This window comes from Stegodyphus dumicola, chromosome 3, assembly GCF_044657685.1.
Source record: "Stegodyphus dumicola isolate Sdum_Otavi_A_Nest chromosome 3, ASM4465768v1".
NCBI classification, from domain to species: Eukaryota; Metazoa; Arthropoda; class Arachnida; order Araneae; family Eresidae; genus Stegodyphus; species Stegodyphus dumicola.
In genome coordinates, this window is record NC_140770.1 from 214,751,008 (window position 1) to 214,771,520 (window position 20,513).

Here is a 20,513-nt window from a genome sequence, read left to right on the forward strand (position 1 = left end):
AAAAAGTTTGATTCATATTATAAATGAGAAAGAAATGGACACAAGAAGCAAAGGCATTTCTATGGAACTGTCAACCATTTTTATGAATAAATAAATCTTTTTTGCTTGCCTTTGTTGAGAGATGCTAATTCTTAATGCATTTAAGTAACCGTACCACATAGTCCATGCAGGAAAGAAATATCTATCCATGATTGGTTACAAATTTCAATGACATCATTACTCATATATAGCCCCCTAATGTTGTGAATCAATTCTGTTGCACCTTTTATTTATGTACTTGCATCAGAGCTAAATCCTAAATGTAATTTTCAAAACTGTGGTAGTGATGTAGAAAATTAGTAATGTAAAATGTATAAAAGACAAGGGTGGAAGCAGATATCATGCTCATATATAAATAGTCTAATTATGTAAATTTATGCACTATTTTGTTTCTTTTTGACAAAATTGGGAGTTTTTCCAATGAGTTGTAAAGAGTCGAAGAACTATGTTCTATGAGAAAGATTTATTATTAACCCAGAAAGGCTATTAATTTCGTTTTAGCATTTTGCAATTCACTGTAAATATGGATTCACTTTTCAAACTTTTGTCACCAAACATTATCACCCTGTGTTATATTTAAAGAAATTAAATAATGAAGAATTTGCATAAATGTATATATGTTTCTCACATTGTGATAAAACAACGGTACCTAGAGCCATCAAATTTTGAATATTGTAATCTTCCACCCAAAATGGGCATCTGGAAGCCCTAATTTGGAATTGGAAATTTATTTATTATTGATTTCATATTTTGTGACACTTTAACGAATTTTTTATTAACAAACTCAACGATTTAAAAGCGAACGATGGCAACACTCTACGGGAAAAAAACCCTTATATCTCCAGCATGCGGAACTGTGTATCAGAAATTCTAAAGATATGCTCATTTTAAAATTATTTTGCAATATTGCTATTGAATTCAGTTTATGTTTTAAGTGCAAAGAACACGGTATTTAATAAATAAAGGTAACACACAAAACGCTAAAAAAGTCCCTCTGGGCGTAATATAAAATCTGAAAAACTTTCAGATTTTTTTTAAATTTTATTTTTTGCTATTTTTATATAATAAATATACTTTTGTTTAACACAGTTCTTGCATTATCCTAGATTTGCTGTGCAGGAGCATTATTCCATGCAGAATCTAAGCCTGTGTGCAATGATCCAGTTCTCCAGAGCTTATTGAACCTTTTACGCTGTAGTGAGAAATTAACCGAAAAAAACATGTTGTATTTTCACTCCATTTTGCGGTAATTTTTTTTTTCATTTGTTAGTGTTGAACATATATTTCAACATGAATATACAGAGGCATATCTATACATTATGATTTTGAGATTTCCTTCTCAAGCTAATCTTACAAAACAAAAAACGTGTGTGTGTATATATATATATATGTAAACAAAACTGAGAAGTACTGATGTTGGAACAGTGAGAGGTAGAAACACAGAAATTCTCATGACGAAGTACGTAGATGGCATATTGTGGAGGGAGATTTTTGATTGCGTAGAATGCTAATCCATAATGAATAGGAAACTTGGCAGTCAAGGCAGATTAAATTCTATTTTTTATTTAAACTCGCATTTGTGACCATAATTCACGTGGCACTCTAATTGTGCCTGATTTAAGAACATTTACATTTTTTAATACTATTGTGATAGGAAGAGAGCATAGCAAAATAAAATGGCATCCAAGCAGCAACAAAGACACAAGTGTACTTACTGTGCATTTATCGAATATGGCAGCTCACCAAAGAGTAAGGTTTTGGTTTACGTTAGAAAGGTTTCAGTTCTCAGAGTTTAGGTTCCGAAATAATTACATGATTAGCGTTTCACAAATTTTGTGGCATAGATTAATCTAGAAATGGCACAGTTCAGAAATTTTATTATCATTCGTAGAATAGAGAGACGAGATACTCAAATTAAAAATGACTTACCCAAATTAAAAAAGAGAAAATAAAGAGACTATTACTAAATTAAAAACTGATTTACATATTTTTATCTTGCGTACCCCCTTTTTCAAAGAAAAAAGTCTTGCTAACAGAAAAGCCTTTTTAGAAGAAAGCATTAGTATGTTAGCGAAGCAAGAAGAAGCTTTTACAATATTTATAGCGTATAAGTCATGAGTAGGCATCAAGGACATAAGCTTGTAGGTTTACTATGCCCGATTATTATTCATGAGTTCTCTTATATGTAAATTAGAAAATACTTGAAAATCTAATTTTAAAATGTTATAACAAAATATATTTTCTAAATAAAAGTAAGTGACAATAAATTGACAAAAATGTAAATTTGAGAATTCTTAAAGCTCTGTTTTTAAAATAGTAAAAAAATGTCTAGTAAAAAGTTTTCAAAATTTTTGACAAAGTAGTTCCACAGAGCTCTTGACTGTTATGAAGATCCGAAATTATAACACAGGCAATTGAGTAAATTTCTTATTGCAAATTCAATGCAATAACATAATAATAATAATAATAATAATAGAATAACTTTGATGATTATTTGACATGACTTCTCCAAACAAAATCAGTGTACCGGCAAAGCACGTAGATGCCATATTGAAGAGGAAGAATTTTGATTCAGTAGAATACTATTCCGTAATGAATAGAAACTTGTCACTCGAGGCAAATTAAATTCTATTTTTATTTAAACTCACATTTGTGACCAAAATTCACCTGGCACTCTAATCATGCCTGATTTCAGAACATTTACATTTTTTTAATACTATTGCAATAGGAGAGCACAGCAAAATGAAATGGCATCCAAGCAGCAATGGAGATGAAAGCACAGCAAAATGAAATGGCATCCAAGCAGCAATGGAGATACAAATGTAGTGCACATTTATCCAAAATGGCAGTTCACCAAAGAGGAAGGTTTTGGTTTACGTTGGAAAGGTTTCAGTTCTTAGAGTTTAGGCTATGAAATAACTGCATCATTGGCATTATGCAAAAGATTAATCTAGAAATGGCACAGTCCAGAAATGTTATTATTCTGAAAATCGAGAAATGGAATACCCAAATTAAAAATGACGAATTAAGAGAGAATTATTAAATTATAAAGCTGTTTTACATATTTTTTAACTTACATGCATATATTGGGCCGTATAAAAAGTCTGTGTGGTTTTTTTGTATATTTTTGAACAAAATGTTCTTTATTGAAAAACAGTTGTAATCAAATAGTACATATTGACCATTATTATCTATGACCTTTGCCATTTTTCAGGTAGCTTCATAATTCCATCGGTGTAGAACTTCTGTGGTTTATTGTAAGAAAATTTGGCCAAGTGATTTTTAGCGGGGCTTTGGTCGGCCGTTTTTTACTATCGAGAGTTTTGTGGAGACCGAAGCAAATGGTAGTCAGACAGTGCAAAGTCTGAGCTTACTTTGAGTGCACCAAAACCAAGTTCTGTCAATTTGTTCCAAGTCATCAAAGATGTGTGTGGCCATGCATTGTCATGATGGAACACAACTCCCTTTCTTTTGGACAATTCTGGTCGCTGTTTCTGCATTGCTTCGTTCAAACGTCATACAGTGCACAGTACAGGGCCAAATTGGTGGTTTTGCCAGGTTGCAGCAGCTGATAATGGACAGTTCCTTTCCAATCCCACTAAACATTCAAAATAACCTTGTATGGCGACAATCCAGGCTTTGAAATCATTTGTCTAGAGTTGCCAGCCTTTGACCGTGATCGCTTGGATTTGATATTCTTGTATTTCACCCATTTTTCTGTCATGCGATTGATATTTACAGCCTCTGCTTTTTCCTGACAGCTTGCATGCCAGTCTTGCTCCACCAGTTGCAAAATTTCATTGACTTGTTCAGTGACTGGCCAACCAGAGCACGTTGCATCTTTGAAATTTCCAGAACAGTATCGAGCAAACTACTCCCGAGTCCTTCGTTCACTCACTGTATTCTCATCGCACACTTCACGAATGTTTTGGCCTGTTTTTGCAGTGTGTTGACCTTTTTGATGGTAAAATAGCATCACATAGCGTATTTCTTGAGATATTTCACTCATTTTCAAATCAATATAACGTTTTACATAAGCAGTGAATTAGACAATTGTCTTCACAAACAATGGAAGCTGGATGCCACCTTTAAAGCACATGTTCATTTGAGACAATCGGGCGAGTGTTGCCAGATATATAGGCATCAACATCATCTAGTAGCAAAAAACCGCAGAGATATTTTATATGACCCAATATATATATGTGTAAGATAAAAAATATGAAAGCAAACTTCTAAATTTAATTCACTATAACCTCTTTTATTTTCTATTTCATTTGGGAACTTCATCTATCTGTCCTAAAAATAGCGCTAAAGTCTAAACTGCGTCATTCAAATTAATCACGCGATCTTACGTAACCCTTAATGCAGATGCCTCTTGACCAATCACCAAATTGCAAATCAAAACTTTTCTCTTCGTGTGCTTCTATCTTGCATAACTACGTACTTCAGCTTTGCTCTCTACTGTGCTAAGACGTAATTTCGCTGCCTCACTTTCTATCTCAACAATATCAAAAATGTAAATCTTCTGTGGAAAGGCACGACTAGAGTGCCTAGTGATTGTGGCTGCAAACATCAATTGCAAATAAAAATGGAATTAAAACTGCCTAGACTGCCAAGTTCTTAGATATTACCAAGTTAACATTATTAGCATACTACGCAATCAAAATTCTTCAATATGGATCTAAGCATGCATCAACACTGCTCCGGCTTTTCCTTGTACTTTTATTATTTCGTATATATATATATATAGAGAGAGAGAGAGAGATCAGACTTTTATAGGACCAGATATTAGGCTTTATTTAATAAACTGCATATAAAATAGCAATTGTAGATTGTAATTCAGATTTTTTAAAAATATGTAAGTTCTATATAACTATTTCTTAATCATATGGGAGTAAAATTGTAGTATGCTGCAATTTTTCTTAAGAATTGCCAATGGAAGTCTGATTAATGGGAAGAAATTGAGAAAAATAAATGGCTGATAACCCCCTGATGCCAGTATTTTTATCTTGAAGAAATGTTCTTAAACTTTTACACCGTAGTCAAGTGGTGGAAATGTATGAACATTGGTCATTCAACCTGTGTTGAACTTGCTCAGTGCTTCATAAACTTCCAGAGAAGGCGGCACTGAACAAGCTAAGTTCAAGTGAATTTATAAGAAATTGATATTATTAGTTTTTGAACTGTTTAGTAAACATACTCTAGTAAAAGATTTTTAAGCATTATTTATTACATTCTTGAATTTTAATGTAATTTAATTATGTTATTTTTTGGTGAAGACTGCAAAATGATGTAGAATGTCTTGATATTTTTATGTTGTACATGAAGTTAATTTTGTAAAGCAGACAAATGGCATTTGCTATCGAGTAAAAAAAAATATTTTCTAATTCTTTTTGGGATGTTGCTGTATTAAAATGTCTTAATATTTTGGGACAATGAAAAGCCTCCCAGTATGATAAGAGTAGTATTTTTGAAGTGTGTAATTTTACTGTACTGTGCTGTGATGTAAATATAAATGTTGAGAAATGAATAGGCCTCATTCATTTTTTTTCTTTTGCACTAAATACACCCTTCAGCATTCTTCGATATGATATCATTTTTTCGTACACCACCCAGGTAAGTACAGGTTTGCCTTTTTTTTTTTCCTATGGATTGCTGTGTATCTGTAATGAGTGAAAAAGTTTTTCATTTTTAAAATATGTTTTTATGTTGAATCTATTTATGTCTGCTAGACATCTTTAGGTCTTTATGTCAGGATTTGTTTTGGCTTCTGGTAGTGCATGAAAAATCAAAATTGCTTTCAATTTGAGTTTATACTTGTTCCCAGAATTTCTCTTCAAACAAAATTTGTCCCCTTTCCTTGGAAAATTCTACAGCCATTTCACTTTCCCTGAGTCAGGAACTTAGCTTGTGTACAAGTCTACTAGTGTTCGCATGGACAATGCAACTATGTCTACAACATAGAAACCGTTGTTGCAGCAGAAATAGGTGCTCGGACAGTGATTCAACAGAAGACAATAGTAAACACATAAATGGCACCATGTCATTTTTTCAGATAAATCCCGGTTCTGCATATAAAATCACGGTGGGCTGTAGCCAGCTTATACCTGGCATGCTGGTAAGGCATGCCATTGCATACACATCCTGGTCACCTTTTGTGGGCATAGCCAGTAATGTGGACAGCAGCAGTTTTATTTCTTGTTTTAAGATTTGTGGTTGTGCTCTATTTTCGAGGCTTGTGTGATGCCATCTTTAAACAAGATAATGCACAACTACATGTTGCCCGTGCTGTACTGACCTTCCACAATACAGAGGGCATTCGACAGCTGCCCTGCCAGCAGGTTCTTTAGATCTCTTATCCATTAAAAATATCCGGCCATAAGTTGCCCAGAGACTGGCATGCCATCACTTGCCAACCACAACAACTGATGGACTCTGGTATGTAGTTGGCGCAGCATGGAATGAAGTATCTGTCATCCAAGCCGAGTTTGACCCAATGCCCAAAATGAATTGCATCCATTGTTGCTGTCAGAGATTCCGACTGTCTTCTTCCCATTATACTGTATATATACAATAAATAAGATTGCAATTTGCTTTCCTTCCTGGTGCAATTTTTTAATTGCCAGCAGTATATGTTTCCTTAAGTGAAACATATCTAAATTTATTTACTTGTTTTTAACTGTATTGTATAATGGTGTAAGTAGATAAGGTAAACTTGTTTTTTCATCCCATGTTGAGACTTTAAAATTTAAGAGTATCTACAAAGGTAAAAAATTTAGGTTTCTTAATTAAGTTATCAGATATCACTGAAATATGTAGTTTTAAAATTTTGCATTCTAACATAGTAAATTAGTAATTTTTTAATTTTTGTTTGGATGTAAAAATTAAATTTCAAATATTATATTCATAAGAATTAAAACTCTGAAATTTAATTTAAAAGTGCTATTTGGAATTAATGAAAGCAGTTTTCTAAAGATGTTTTAAAGATGTATATGCTGTTGAGTTAGAGCTTGATGAGATATATATTTTGCATTATTTTGTTGTTAGTATAATGAAAAGTAAGCTTTAAAGATTTGTGAGAAATTGAAATTTGTAACAGCTGGAACATAGTGCAGAGATTTGAACTGAAAGAATTAAAATTTTTGTGACACACGTGTCTTGCTAAATGAGGTGATTTGTACATTCCTCGAAAAGCATTAAAAATATTGGAAATATAACCAGTTTTAATAACTATTGTTTGTGCCTTCAAAGAGTGAAAAAATATTAATGTATATATTCTTTTACATATTTTATATGCATGTTAGTAATTAGATGATGTTGAGGAAAAGAATAATATGCTGAATATAGTTCTTGATTCTGTATGATATAAGAAGGTTTTTAGAAATCGTATTGAAATCTTTCATGAATATAACATATTATTTTCAGATTCTTTCATTACAGCTAAACTATTGGCAGCTTGAGTGGTATTTTTTGAAAATGTGAGAATTATTAAAAGTCAATTTTCTTAAAATAAAAAAAATTGGCCTTTTACCAAAATATTGTGCACCTCATTTTCTATTTCTCTTTTCATATCTTGCAGAAGAGTTGCTAAAAATACATTTGATATCTTTGTTAATGGACGTTTTAATAATAGGCTATAATTTTATTTTTTAATTTACACCAATAAAACTTTTTCGTATGTTTTATACTGCTTAAAAACTGGTGTTGAGAATGTTAAATTTTCTTGCTATCAATTTTGTAGGAAGAATTTTGAAGATGTTGATGAAGAGAATGTAAAGTTTTATTTTATTGTTATATTATTAATTGGTAAGTTCTTCCAGTTATTTAGCTTATGAATTAGAAGAAAAATGTTTGTCTGGAGAAAATTATGCATTGAATAAATATATCATGGAAAAAAAAAAATATTTTCTAGTGAGAAAACTTAGTATAAAGATGAGCTTAAAGACTGCTGTGAAAGAACTTGTGAAGCAATTACAAAGTGCACCTGTAAGAAAATTTTTATTCTTTTGTTTTAACTTTATAACATATCCTTTTACAAAATCTGTTTACCCTACCCATTAACTTCCTTATGCAATTCTCTTTTATAAAATAATTTAATGTGATGCTGTAAAGAATGAAACATTTTCATTATAGTTTTTAAGAACTGTTAGGTTGGATGTGTTAAAAGTAATATGATCAAGATTTACATGCTAAAATCATGAATTTAAAAAAGGGGCTTTTGCAGATGATCTGTCTGCTTCATCAGCTGAAGATGAAATGGATTCCGGTTGAAGAAGGAGAAGTTTTTGCAAAAGCTCGTATTTTTTACTTCTTGTTAAATGTTGTTTTAGCTTAGCATTTCAATTTAGAATATTTTATTATAAACTTCTATTTAGTTTGGTCTAGTTTGTTGCAGCTGTTATCAAAATATTGTCATTAATTTTAAAGCTATTTCCTGAAAAGCTATCAAGCTTACATTTTTCATGCACACTCTTTGTGGATGACAATAGCTGTTCTGAAGTGGACATTTCCAAAATTTGATTTAGATTTTTAAAACTTAGTATTGAAACATTTTTTTTTTCACAAAGTGTTACAAATTATAAAACAAACCTTCTAAAACAAGAACAATAAAAAATACTGCTTGTACAATTTTCTACATTTTTTTTAAAATGCTGCATATGACTTTAAGCAGAGAGGGAAGTTTTGCGTCTTCCTTAGCATCAGATGATTGTGTTAAGATGTGATCTCATTTTATGTTATACTATTTCTCTCATATTGATTTTGTATATTTCTCTCTGCTTGCTAGAAAGAATAATTTGCAATGAAATTAAGTTTGATATTGAAGTCTTCTCCTCTTTTTATAAGTCCTATTTCTTTCCCTCTTTTTCTTATAGATAGATTAGCACTTGCTGTTCATCATTTCATTTTTTTTTAAATCTCAGAAACCATCAGACTTTAAAAATTAATATTTACAATTATTTGGAATGAAATATATAGTATAGTGCAAAATGGGAGAAATTGAATAAATTATAAAAATAGGTAAAAGTTTTATGTAAATTTTTTCTCAACATTTCATTTTGAAATGCAATTTTTATAAATTTATGATGAAATATAATATATCCTTTTATGGGACTTTAAATTTTTTCATTCAAAAGTATATTATAAAACATAAAGTTAACAGGAAAAAGAACTATATTAATAATGCTTCAATCAAAACAGAGAGAATGCAAATTCACCATCTAAGATTAAACCTCATGAATTTTTTGTGCAGATAATATGCATAAATATGGATGTAAAATACATGCAATAATGTATTTTATCATAAGCTTGTAATTAATAATGTAATTGTAAAAGTGAGATTATTCTTCCTTGCAAAACTGTTTTTAAATTGAATAATTTGATTCATAACATGTCAGTTAGACTAAAGTAATGATAATAATGTTTTTATAAAGAAAACCTAATCCTGATTCTTTGTGTTCCATTCATAGAATTTTGTTTATACCATTATAAAGTTTTATACAGGTATGTTTTATTGTTTGGTTTATATGTGCTTTTGTAATGTGATGTGCTATTCTATGTACTTTGTAGATTCATTTTTTTAAAAATATATTCTTGAATGTTGGACATTTACTGCATTTGTGTTTATTTACTATACTGTTAAGTAGAAATTTTAATTTTGCATGATTGAAGTTGGGCTTGTGAACACAGCAAGTAAAACCATTGTTGCAGGCTGAAACCCTCCCACTGGGCCTTGACAACATTTTGGAAGTTATAAGCGAGAAAAAGTTTTTGCCGGTTGGGAAGCCAGGAAAAGCATTTTTAGAGCCTCTGGAGCAATTTTTTTTTTTCTGAAGCATTCCAAAAGTACTTTCCCTTCCTAAACAACCCTATGAATAGAAGGCAAGGCTATGAGTTACTATGAATTAAAATAAGTTGCATCATAACTTTTGGTCTGTTTTATACTGTTGAGCTCTGTGCAATTTTGGCTCAACTATTTGGTTCAATTATTTAAAGAGGTCTGTATGAATTTGTATCATGCAATACTATATATTACTTAGTTCTGAAGGAAACTGTAAAAAATGCAGTGAAAATTTCTTGTACAACCAGTACTCGAGAATATCACTAGATAAGTATAATAGTACCAGTAGAGTATCACTGTCATAAGTATGCAAGGCATTGACACTGGGTTACCAATGCATGGTGTTTACATGCCTGTGGCATGCATAAAAATATAGTAAACAGTTTACAACAAGAGTAATGAATTGTTTTGAAATTTTTGTGGAGAATGAGAATGAAACTTGCAGTAGTTCATGACCAGATTAGTATTTAGTATGCTGTCAGATATGGGAATCTTTTGTAAGTGTGCAAATAGGTAGAGGAAGACTAGAAGGTAAAATGGTAAAATATTCTCTTCCTAGTCTGGCTGTCATGGCCGACAACATTGCAGTTGTGGAGATTATGATATCATGAATTATACAGGGACCTGATTCAACATTAATATTCAGTAATGATCCACCTATTCAATAATGACAACATGGCAACTGTGGAGAATATATATCAGAAAATCAGCTTAAGTTCTCTAAAGTGTGTGCAAAATATGGAATATGGAAATACCTGACACTTTAACCCCTTCAGGACAGGTGTATCCCTATATGCATCAGCAATTAATCCTCTTGCAAGAGGGCATGTGCTTACCTTAACTCACTTTGGAGACGGTGTGTTTTTGCAGTAATACAATCTTGCAAAACGAGATATATCACGTCTCTAGGCCTAACTTAAAAAAAATATTCATTACAAATAATTTTTTTTTTGGTAATAGTATCTAACACTAATATAATCATAAATACAGAATATCTGAAAAAATTTAATCAAAATCAAAATGCAGAATGAAATATTTGACTCATCTTGATGAACTGTTGCAAAAAACTTACTTAAATCTCTATCTAAACATACGTAAAAAATAATGAAATATATGATCTAATATTATAGCATAAATGATTCAGAAAGGAGACAGTGTGTACATCTAATTGCTGTAATTTCATTATTTATGAAACACATTTTCAGGTCAAACCTATTAATTATTCCAGCCCAGCTTTAATTAATCCTAGGAATCCCCTCATTTTAGACACATTTAGAAGAGTATGTTGATTGTGAATGAAGATGGATTTTCACTCATCTTTTGTTCATAGAAATTATTAGTTTCTTCAACTATTATGTTCATTAGCTTATCGAGAAAAAATGGTGAAAAAATCAGTTTCATTTTCATAACTTGACATTGAATTAAAGTTTACTTCTGCAGTTCCTGTAATTTCATAAGGCTTCAATTACTTAACATATCAAGTTCATGATGGAGTAATCTTTGTTCTGCTGGATTATGAGGTGAAAGCAAAACAAACTTCCAATTCAGTCTGAGAAAATTTCAGTATCAAAACTGCTATGCTCACTTAAATCTAGAGTGTTTGGTGTCAAAATAGTCACTCATGGGCTTAAATGAACACTCGTGGGCTTTACAATTAAAATATGCTATTCTTCCATTAAAAACTTCTTTCTCTTTGACATCGCACTATTCGTTTAACTCTATTACCCAATGCAAAAAACTTGCATCTGCTATCTAAAGAAGATGCAAGCTGAATACAAACTAGAGTTCCTAAAACCACAGCCCCACTCCCAATCTTTCCATGGGATTTAAAAAAAAAAAAAAAAAATGGAAGCATCGGAAACTGTTCAATGCTTTATGTCACGTGAAGTCAACTACACGTTAGCTGGGTTTTGTTTACTTATGTCATCAAAACAAATTGCCAGATTCAGAAAGTAGTTCGTAGACACAAGACCAACAATGTATATGTTCAAAAAAGCTAACTATAGTGGACATGGAGTGCCATCTAATTATTTAAAATAATTCTAAAAGAATGTGTATGTTTGAGAATGCATATTTGCATCACCCATCTGGAAGATCAATGTAAATGGCGATGCACTAGTGCATCACCCAGCTGCTAGCGACATTTGGGTCTGATGCATATATGACACACCCTTCTGTGAAAGGTTTTTAGTTCAGCAACATGCCATTGTCAATGAGTTAATGAAAGAAGTCTTGATGCTTGCTAAAATCTCCTTTAGCGTGAGATTCATGGTGAAGCATTTCTTCGCTGGAGATGAGTGTTGGGTGCACTTCTGAGTGAATGATGAGATTCAGTCAGAGATGCATGAATGGCTTCTAGCCCATCAGAAGAAATTTTGTGTGCTATATGTTTGCTTGTCAGGTTCCGTCATAAGTGTATGGCTGTCCTGAAATGTAATACAGTTATTATTTCAGTCTTTGCTATAAATATTCTACAAACAAAAAATTTCTGCTTATTCGCTCATCACAGTAATATCACTTATCATTGTTCCAAGTTTTTCATAGCTATATTTTGGTCAAGTTACTCTGAGTTTTAAATTATTTGTAAACATATGAGAAGATCATGTTCAAGTATATTATTAAAAACCATTTTAAAACTAGGGTTATATTTTTAGTTTCATTTTATTTGGATTCATCTTTCATTATCTGGCATGTGTAAATATTCGTTCATCCACTTGTTTTTCATTTTTAGGAAAGCGAATTACTCTTGAATGAAGGAACTGAGGCATACAAAGAAGAACGCTATGAAGAAGCAGTCACGGCCTTCACACTTGCTCTAACTTACAGGTATGAATTATCTTTTGGAAAATTAACATCAGCTTAACAAAAAATATCTTCCAATTTTCAGTTTTCCCAATGTGTGTGTGTATATATATATGCAGATGCTTCTCATCTTGTGAATGAATTACATTCCAAAGAACCAAACATATCACCAATTTGTTCACAAAATGTTACTAGATTCACTACGCATATTTCCTAAAGGCTACTGAATACTACAAATAAATAGTTAAGAATACGAAAACAAATGAGTGATGTATTTTAAATACTGTGTGGTCACTGCAAATAAAAAATTTTATTGAATAAAGAATTTACTGTATGGCATATTTCTTGGATTGTCGTCTTGGCATGTATCGATGGGATGAGGATGAGATTAGTAAATCTTCACATAGGTGGGGTAAGCCAACATTTGACTGACAATCTGAAAAATTCATGAACAAATAAATTTGCAAAAAGGACACTGTATGGCAGGTGAAAAGAGTTGGTATGTTGATGGCAGATGGATTTTGGGGCTAGCAGTGCCCAATTTCTTATGTCTTTCGTAAGAAAACAAGTGTTTAAATTTGTCTGAATAGGTTTTCTTTCTTTCATCTTAAATAAGATGATAGTAAAGTATGACTTTGTGCACAGCAGACTTTATTTATCGGAAATTTTCTCCGAATTAGGGTCTTGCTTTTTAAAAAAAATGAGGCTTCAAACTCTTTTTACAGGTTTTTTTTTTTTTTTCCTTTATCTGTGAAATTTCTTAAAAGTGAGAAGCATCTGTATGTATAAATCAGCTCATCAAGACATGCATAATAGGAAGAAAATTAACTGTTAATATTCTATAGAGTATCCAAAAATGAAAAAAGGTTAATATGGGATTTTTTATTGTCAATGGTAAACTTCATGATGACTGCCAGTAGTAAACTTCTGATGAATTTTAAAATTTTGTGAAATCTAAAACAGCACTGCTGTCAGATATAGTTAGATTTGTATATTTTCAATATCCTATTTCATTAATTTAGTTGTTAAAACGTTTTTAACATTATGTGCTAATAAAGGCGGAAAAAGCATTTGTAGCTATTTTATTGGTAATAATTTGTGTCTTTTATTGAAAATGCTTCCTCAATAAAATTGCAATCTGCACTTCGCCATGAAACTCACTCATCAGCATGTATAAAAAAGACATTTTTATTCTCATTTACTGTCTATTCAAAAGTCATCAGACATATCCTTGTTTCTTCTAGAAAGTGTATTGTTTGAGAAGAGATTGTTATTTTTTTAACAGGTTGTTCACCAAATGGTAATAGTACAGCATTAAATGTTATTTTTAAATCTTTCAATTACATTTCCATTATATGTATTAAGTGACAAAATTAATTAAGGGAAAGATTTTTTTCATAATTGGTTTTCAAATGATGCATCAGCAACAAAGATTTTGCACGTTCATTTGATAAAACTTCCATATGGACCAGGTGACCTTCCATGTGAAACCTGCAATAGCTGTCAATAGTTACCTTCAAACTGCATCATTGGCGCCATTTTATTTCTTAATCAGCTCACAAAGATTTTTAACTCGCAACAATATAAGTTTCATATAACAGCATAGCTTTTAATAGCGTTGAACATATCGAGTTTTGTGCCTACAAATGACAATTTGCGGACAGCATAAATTTTCTGTTACCGTTTACAGAAAAATGCTGCAAAATCACATTGAATGCTTGTCGAAGCTTGCAGTGGGCATGCTGTTCGTAAATTACAGTGCTTTTGAGTGGTTTAAGAAATTCAAAAGTAGCAATATTGACGTGAGAAACGAAAAATGGGGAAGACTGCCAAACGAGTTTGAAGACAGTTAATTGCAAGCATTCCTGGATTAGGATGACACTCAAATCCAGCAAGAATTCGCAGATCAGTTAAGTGTAATATGAGTAAACTCATACATCTCAGTAGAACTAACACCAGGTAATTCAAATTGTTACTGGATATGCTTATCTGGCCAAGCATCTCATCAAACGTGGTCTTGTCGAATCTCCTGCCTGCCCAGCTTGTGGAGAAGAAGAAGAGGAGGAAACACCTATTCACTTCCTGGGACGATGTCCGGTGTTTTCTGTCCATAGAAACTAATTCCTTGGGTTTCCCTACATCAACTTCGATCAAGCCCTTCTATATAAAGGGCTGTCTGGCATAATAGGGTTCCTAATGTATGCTAAACACCTACAGGTAAGGTGAATTTGAAACCACAAGAAACAAGCAATGAGACGCCCTGCGAGTTCTTTTTTTGGGGGGGGGGGTAAAAGAAACTATGCAGGGAATTCCCTCTCACAGCTGTATTTTGGAATATAGATATCAAATCTATATATACCACTTGGTTTAAGGAAAACTGTCCTCCTTATTTAATTTATTTTTCAGACTCACCATCGCACCCTTGTTTGGATAAGAGTTTGCATTTGGTGGTTTGGGAGGGATTGAATCGGCTCTTCATCCAATTGGGATGTTTTAACGATTCAACCGACCCCCTGAATTTAGAGATGGGATCTTTTACTAATACTATATATTTGGTGGCAGTTTGGGATCTTATCTACTTATTTACTATTTACCTTACATGGGAATAATCATTTAAAATCTTTGTTTGAAAAGTTCAGATGGTAGAAGAGTAATAGGCAATATTACATAAGTTCTTTTCCTCCTTTTTTTTTTTTTTTTTTTTTTTTTTTTTTTTTTTTTTTTTAAGAAGGAAGCACCACTAATGTTATCTTATGTTAAGTGTAATATGAGAGTCTGCCTATCTGCCTACATACGCTTGAAAGCCATGGGAAAATGGGTTTTATATGGATTGAATGAAAGACAGTTTGGAAACCGAAAAACAACTTGCAAAGTGCTACTTGCCAAATACATAAGAAAGTCATTTCTCCATCAGATTGTCACAGGTGATGGAAAATAGATTTATTTTAAGAATCCTAAGCATAAAAGATTGTGGGTAACTCCAGGCAAACCATCAAAATCGATTGCAAGCCCAAATCACTATAGAAAGAAGGCAATTCTCTGTGTTTGGTGGGATTAGAAGAATGCAATCTATAATGAGCTGGTGAAACCGTTAATATTGAAAGCTGCTGACAACAAATGATTGATTTTAATCAAGCATAAAATTATTGAAAATGACCAGAATATCAAGAAAGGCAACGCAAACTGATTTTGCTTCATGATACAATGCGTCATCTCACAAAGCAAAACGGTCAAGGAAACGATTGAGGCATTCATTTGGGAAATACATGCACATGTGGCTTACTTACTTGACTTGGTTCGTCTGACTACTATTTATTTGCGTCGATGGGACACGCACTTGCTGAGCAGTCACTTCCTATGAAAATGTGCAAAAATGGCTTCACGACGGATTTGACACCAAAAGAGCAACAGCTTTTTTTTTTTTATTCTTGAGTGGCATTCATAAATTGACAGGGAGATGGAGAAAATTTATAGCTAGCAATGAACAATAGTTCAAATAAAGTACTTTTATCATTTTCATACAATATATGTCTATTTTCTATATAAAAATTCAGATTTCATAATTACACATATAGTATTATTCAAAGAGAACTGGGGTTTCTACTTTCAAAACTCTTACGCATTTTATTTAACACTTTTTTTATCAATTCATTGTGATACTTTGTTGTCTTCTTCCATTACTGTTAAATTTTTCATGCACCCGAGTAAGCCACTGCATACCACAAGTCAGGAGCTGTTCTTCTAGATGAAATAAAATAAGCAAAACATTTTTTTGTCACTAAAGGAAAAAGCATTCTGTTGGAAGTTGCCTGTTTTAAAGAATTCTTTTCTTTCAATTGCCTTTAGGCCAAGAAAATATTTTCATAAAGTTTTGCCTTGTGAAATATTACAGTTATTTTTAAGTTATTAAAATCAAATTCTTTACACTTCATACATTAGACACTACATTTTTAAGTTTCTGCAACATTTGCATGTTTTCAGTTAGAGATAAAATTCTGTCTGTTACAAATAAAGATCAAACTTGAGAGATAAGAAATTTTGTTTAATTTTCACTATTATGAAAATGCATGGCTCATCAGTGTAACAAAGCAAGTAATTTAAAAGGCATTTCATCTGCATATCTTAACATTTTGCAACAAATAATGCTTTATATTATGAGTGTTAGCATATTTTCTGATATTTGCACTTTTGGTTTCAACGTTTACTAGAACTGCCATTTGAATATACATGATAGCAATAGCTAACCCATGCATAAATATACCTCACATGCGTTTCAGGATACATGGAATTACACATTTTATATTTAATAGTAATTTTTTAAATCACTATCCCTTTTCACTGATTTATGAGAAAGAAAGCAATGGATTCCTTCAGAACGAGGGGTACCTAACAAATAAGGAATATGAAAATTTCCATTTTGTACAGTTGTAATTCGTAAACAACCAAAGTTCTTCCAAAAATTGCCAGCAGAGTATTAGACTTTGGCTTGAAAATTGGCTGAAAGATAATCGTATCTCATTTACAACAACTATTCACTTTATTGTTTAATAAAGGCATACACATCAATGAAATTCTGTGAAGAAAAATTGGGATTAACATGCAAAAACTGTCATCTAGTGTAATTACAAATGTTCATGTCCTTTGTTTAAACTAGAGTAGATATATGAATATGTATGCAAAAAAATGGGGTTGGGGGAGACTTTTTTTTTTTTTTTTTTTCTTCTTCCTCCCATATGTTAGGAAAGAAAATAGTACTGTAAATCTGTAAAGATAGCCAGAAAAATGTTTTTCATCAGTTCATGTCATTCATTTGATTACTTTTCATCGGCATGCAGATGATGTACTAAAATACTCTTATAACAAATGGATTGCAAAATTTCTTGCTTTAGTTCTTGTGCACACTGACCTCTGCATTCAAAATAAAATATGATGGTTATGATGAAATTTTGTCAAAGCATACAAATTGCAAGCATTTCTTTCTACATATAAATTTATAGTTTTATTCAGACAGTAATATACTTTGATGTAATGATATACAGAGTGATTCTAAATTATTTTTACAACAAGAGTGGTAATAGTACTAATCGAGGTAAGCAATAATTACCATAGAACATAGCATCACATTCCACTCTGAGAGGCAGAAAAGAGGAATATTAGAATTCCAACCTGAACTTGCAACAGTGCCGAAAATTTGGCATTCGAGTGTCAATTCGAGCTCAGACTTTAGCAAACACTCAAATGCATATCTTTGGTTGGCAAGGTCGCAACCTTGCAAACGATTGCAACAAGTTAATTATCTAATCAAGGGCTGAATATTATCAACTAACTCCAACTTCCGCTGCATGCTGAGATAAGCATGAAAAGTTTATGCTCCGGTTGTCAGAACTTCTTGTTCCATAGAAGGGCATTTCAAGTAAAATGAGCGCAGCACTTTAAGTCCAGGAGGACAGGATAGAAGATGTCTAAGAGGAAAAAAACTGCTACCTCAATTTGGCATTCGAGTGTCAATTCGAGCTCAGACTTTGATGGCAAACACTCAAATGCACATCTTTGGTTGGCAAGGTCTCAACCTTGCAAACGATTGCAACAAGTTAATTATCTAATCAAGGGCTGAATATTATCAACTAACTCCAACTTCAGCTGCATGCCGAGATAAGCATGAAAAGTTCATGCTCCGGTTGTCAGAACTTCTTGTTCCATAGAAGGGCATTTCAAGTAAAATGAGCGCAGCACTGTAAGTCCAGGAGGACAGGATAGAAGATGGCTAAGAGGAAAAAAACTGCTACCTTGATACTTGATATCAGTTTAGTTTTCTCCCCTAATAATTTAGATAATTAACTTGTTGCAATCATTTGCAAGGTTAAGACCTTACCAACCAAAGATGTGCATTTGAGTGTTTGCCATCAAAGTCTGAGTTCGAATTAACGCTTGAACGCCAAGTTTTCAGTTTTATTCGTTTTGTGCACTTTCTATGAGTTTCTCATTAAACTGATTGTGCAACATTTGTTCTTGTTCATTAGGTCTCCCAACACTGTTGTAAGTTTAGGTTGAAATTCTAATATTCCTCTTTTCTGCCTCTTAGAGTGGAATGTGACCTTATGTTCTACGATAATTATTGCTCATCTGGATGAGTACTATCACCTCTCTTAATTTACAAAAACAATTTAGAATCTCCCTGTATTTAAGTATCTGAAGGGAGGGTTATATTTTAATTCAACAATAATATACTTTTCTAATATATTGATATCTAATACATTGATGTAAATTGGTTTATTTATACCATTTCACATTCATATATAAATGCAGAAATACATGTTGGAGCTATTAAACCCCCCACTTTTTTTTAGTTTAAAATTTCATTCTGCAATAAAAATCTGGATTATAACTTGGCAATAGTACATATTTTCATATAATAAGGAAGTGAAATATTTTTATAAATTTTATGTATATATACAAGACGGGTGAGAATTAACTCCCTAATGAAAATTTATTACTTCTTAAATACTTAAAAAGTTTCGTGAAACAAGACATTTTTGTTCTTGCAGTGGTAGAATTTATCTTTATGGTATCTCATCTTTGCAGGTATCAGTGGCAGACCATAGTACAACTAGCCTTGCATGAGCTGACTCAGCTGGCATCCTAGTTCAGATTGTGTGGCAGTCAAACCACTTTCACAAGATGCCTGCCTGTGATATCTGAGGACTTTGAGTGAAATTTCATTTCCTGAATAATTTGCATGTTTTCCTTTCTCCTGGATGTTGAGCAACATTTGCATATCCTAAAAATTGATATAGAGCCTGGGTCCATTAGCTTTGAGTGGCAATTCCTTATGTCTTTGCATCTATCGAGGCATGAGCTCCTTTCACACTTTGCTACCATCTCTCTACTTGTACCACAGACCACCATACTTGGTACAGGATTGCCAGCTGAGCTCGCTTATACTATGCTAGATTAGATGTTATGCCATGGTCCACTATTGATGCTTGCAGTGACTTCAATGAGATATCACTTAATAAATTCTCCCATTGTAAGGGAAAGAATGTTTTTCGTTTCATGAAAATTAAATATTTAAAAAGTTTTAAACAATTTTCACTGGGGAATTAATTCTTGCCCATCCTGTACATATAGCTTAAAAATATATAATGCAAACTCATAATTTTAATTGGCAATAGTCCTTTTTATTTCTCATTTTAATTTGGATACTTCCCATTCCTGTCTTAAATACTAACTGTTCCTAATATATCGATCTAAACTGCATCATTTCAAAATAAATCCGTATTATATGATCTTGCATGATGCTGCAATGCAAATACCTTTCAGCCCATTCTCTGAATAGGATTCATGTGAAACCAAAATTGCTTTGACTCTCTCCCACGTTGCATCAAGCACTTTCTCACCTGCTTCCGTCCTTCTAACACTTAGCCGCTGTCCATTGCATTAAGATATGCGAAGTTTCCAAAAAAATTGTGGGGTGCATATTCTGCCCATAATGATGTGTGAAGAAGAATATGCATCCTAATTATCTTGTCCAGAAATAAAATTATATCTACAGCTACATTTGTCTGCAAGTTTCATCCTTTTGCTATGCATTCATTCTGGCATCCTCTACAACCATCAGCCATGATTGGAAAGTATTTATATCTCCTCCCTCTCCACATCCTAAAATATTAAAGTTTATAATTGACAGTCTAATCTATGCTTAAACTTCGCCAGCCTATTAAATATATGCGTACATACACCCACATTTTTAATTTTTAAAAAGAGCTGAATGAAATCTCTTTTGAGTTGCTAGATTGAAACCTGAAATTTTCAGGTTTTATTATTATTTCATTCT

At 32.3% G+C, this 20,513-nt stretch overlaps 1 protein-coding gene across 5 annotated transcripts in view; it reads left to right on the forward strand.

Moving 5' to 3' along the window:
• The window catches only part of LOC118203893 (uncharacterized), a 233,753-nt gene that overhangs the window by 34,002 nt on the left and 179,238 nt on the right, over positions 1-20,513 (forward strand). For 4 of the 5 annotated variants that reach the window (XM_085813842.1, XM_085813846.1, XM_085813845.1 and 1 more), the window contains exons 6-8: positions 1,146-1,285; positions 7,860-8,025; positions 12,609-12,703. In XM_085813842.1, coding sequence (XP_085669968.1) covers positions 1,146-1,285; positions 7,860-8,025; positions 12,609-12,703 — 401 coding nt within the window. The other variant, XM_085813843.1, reaches the window with a different exon arrangement.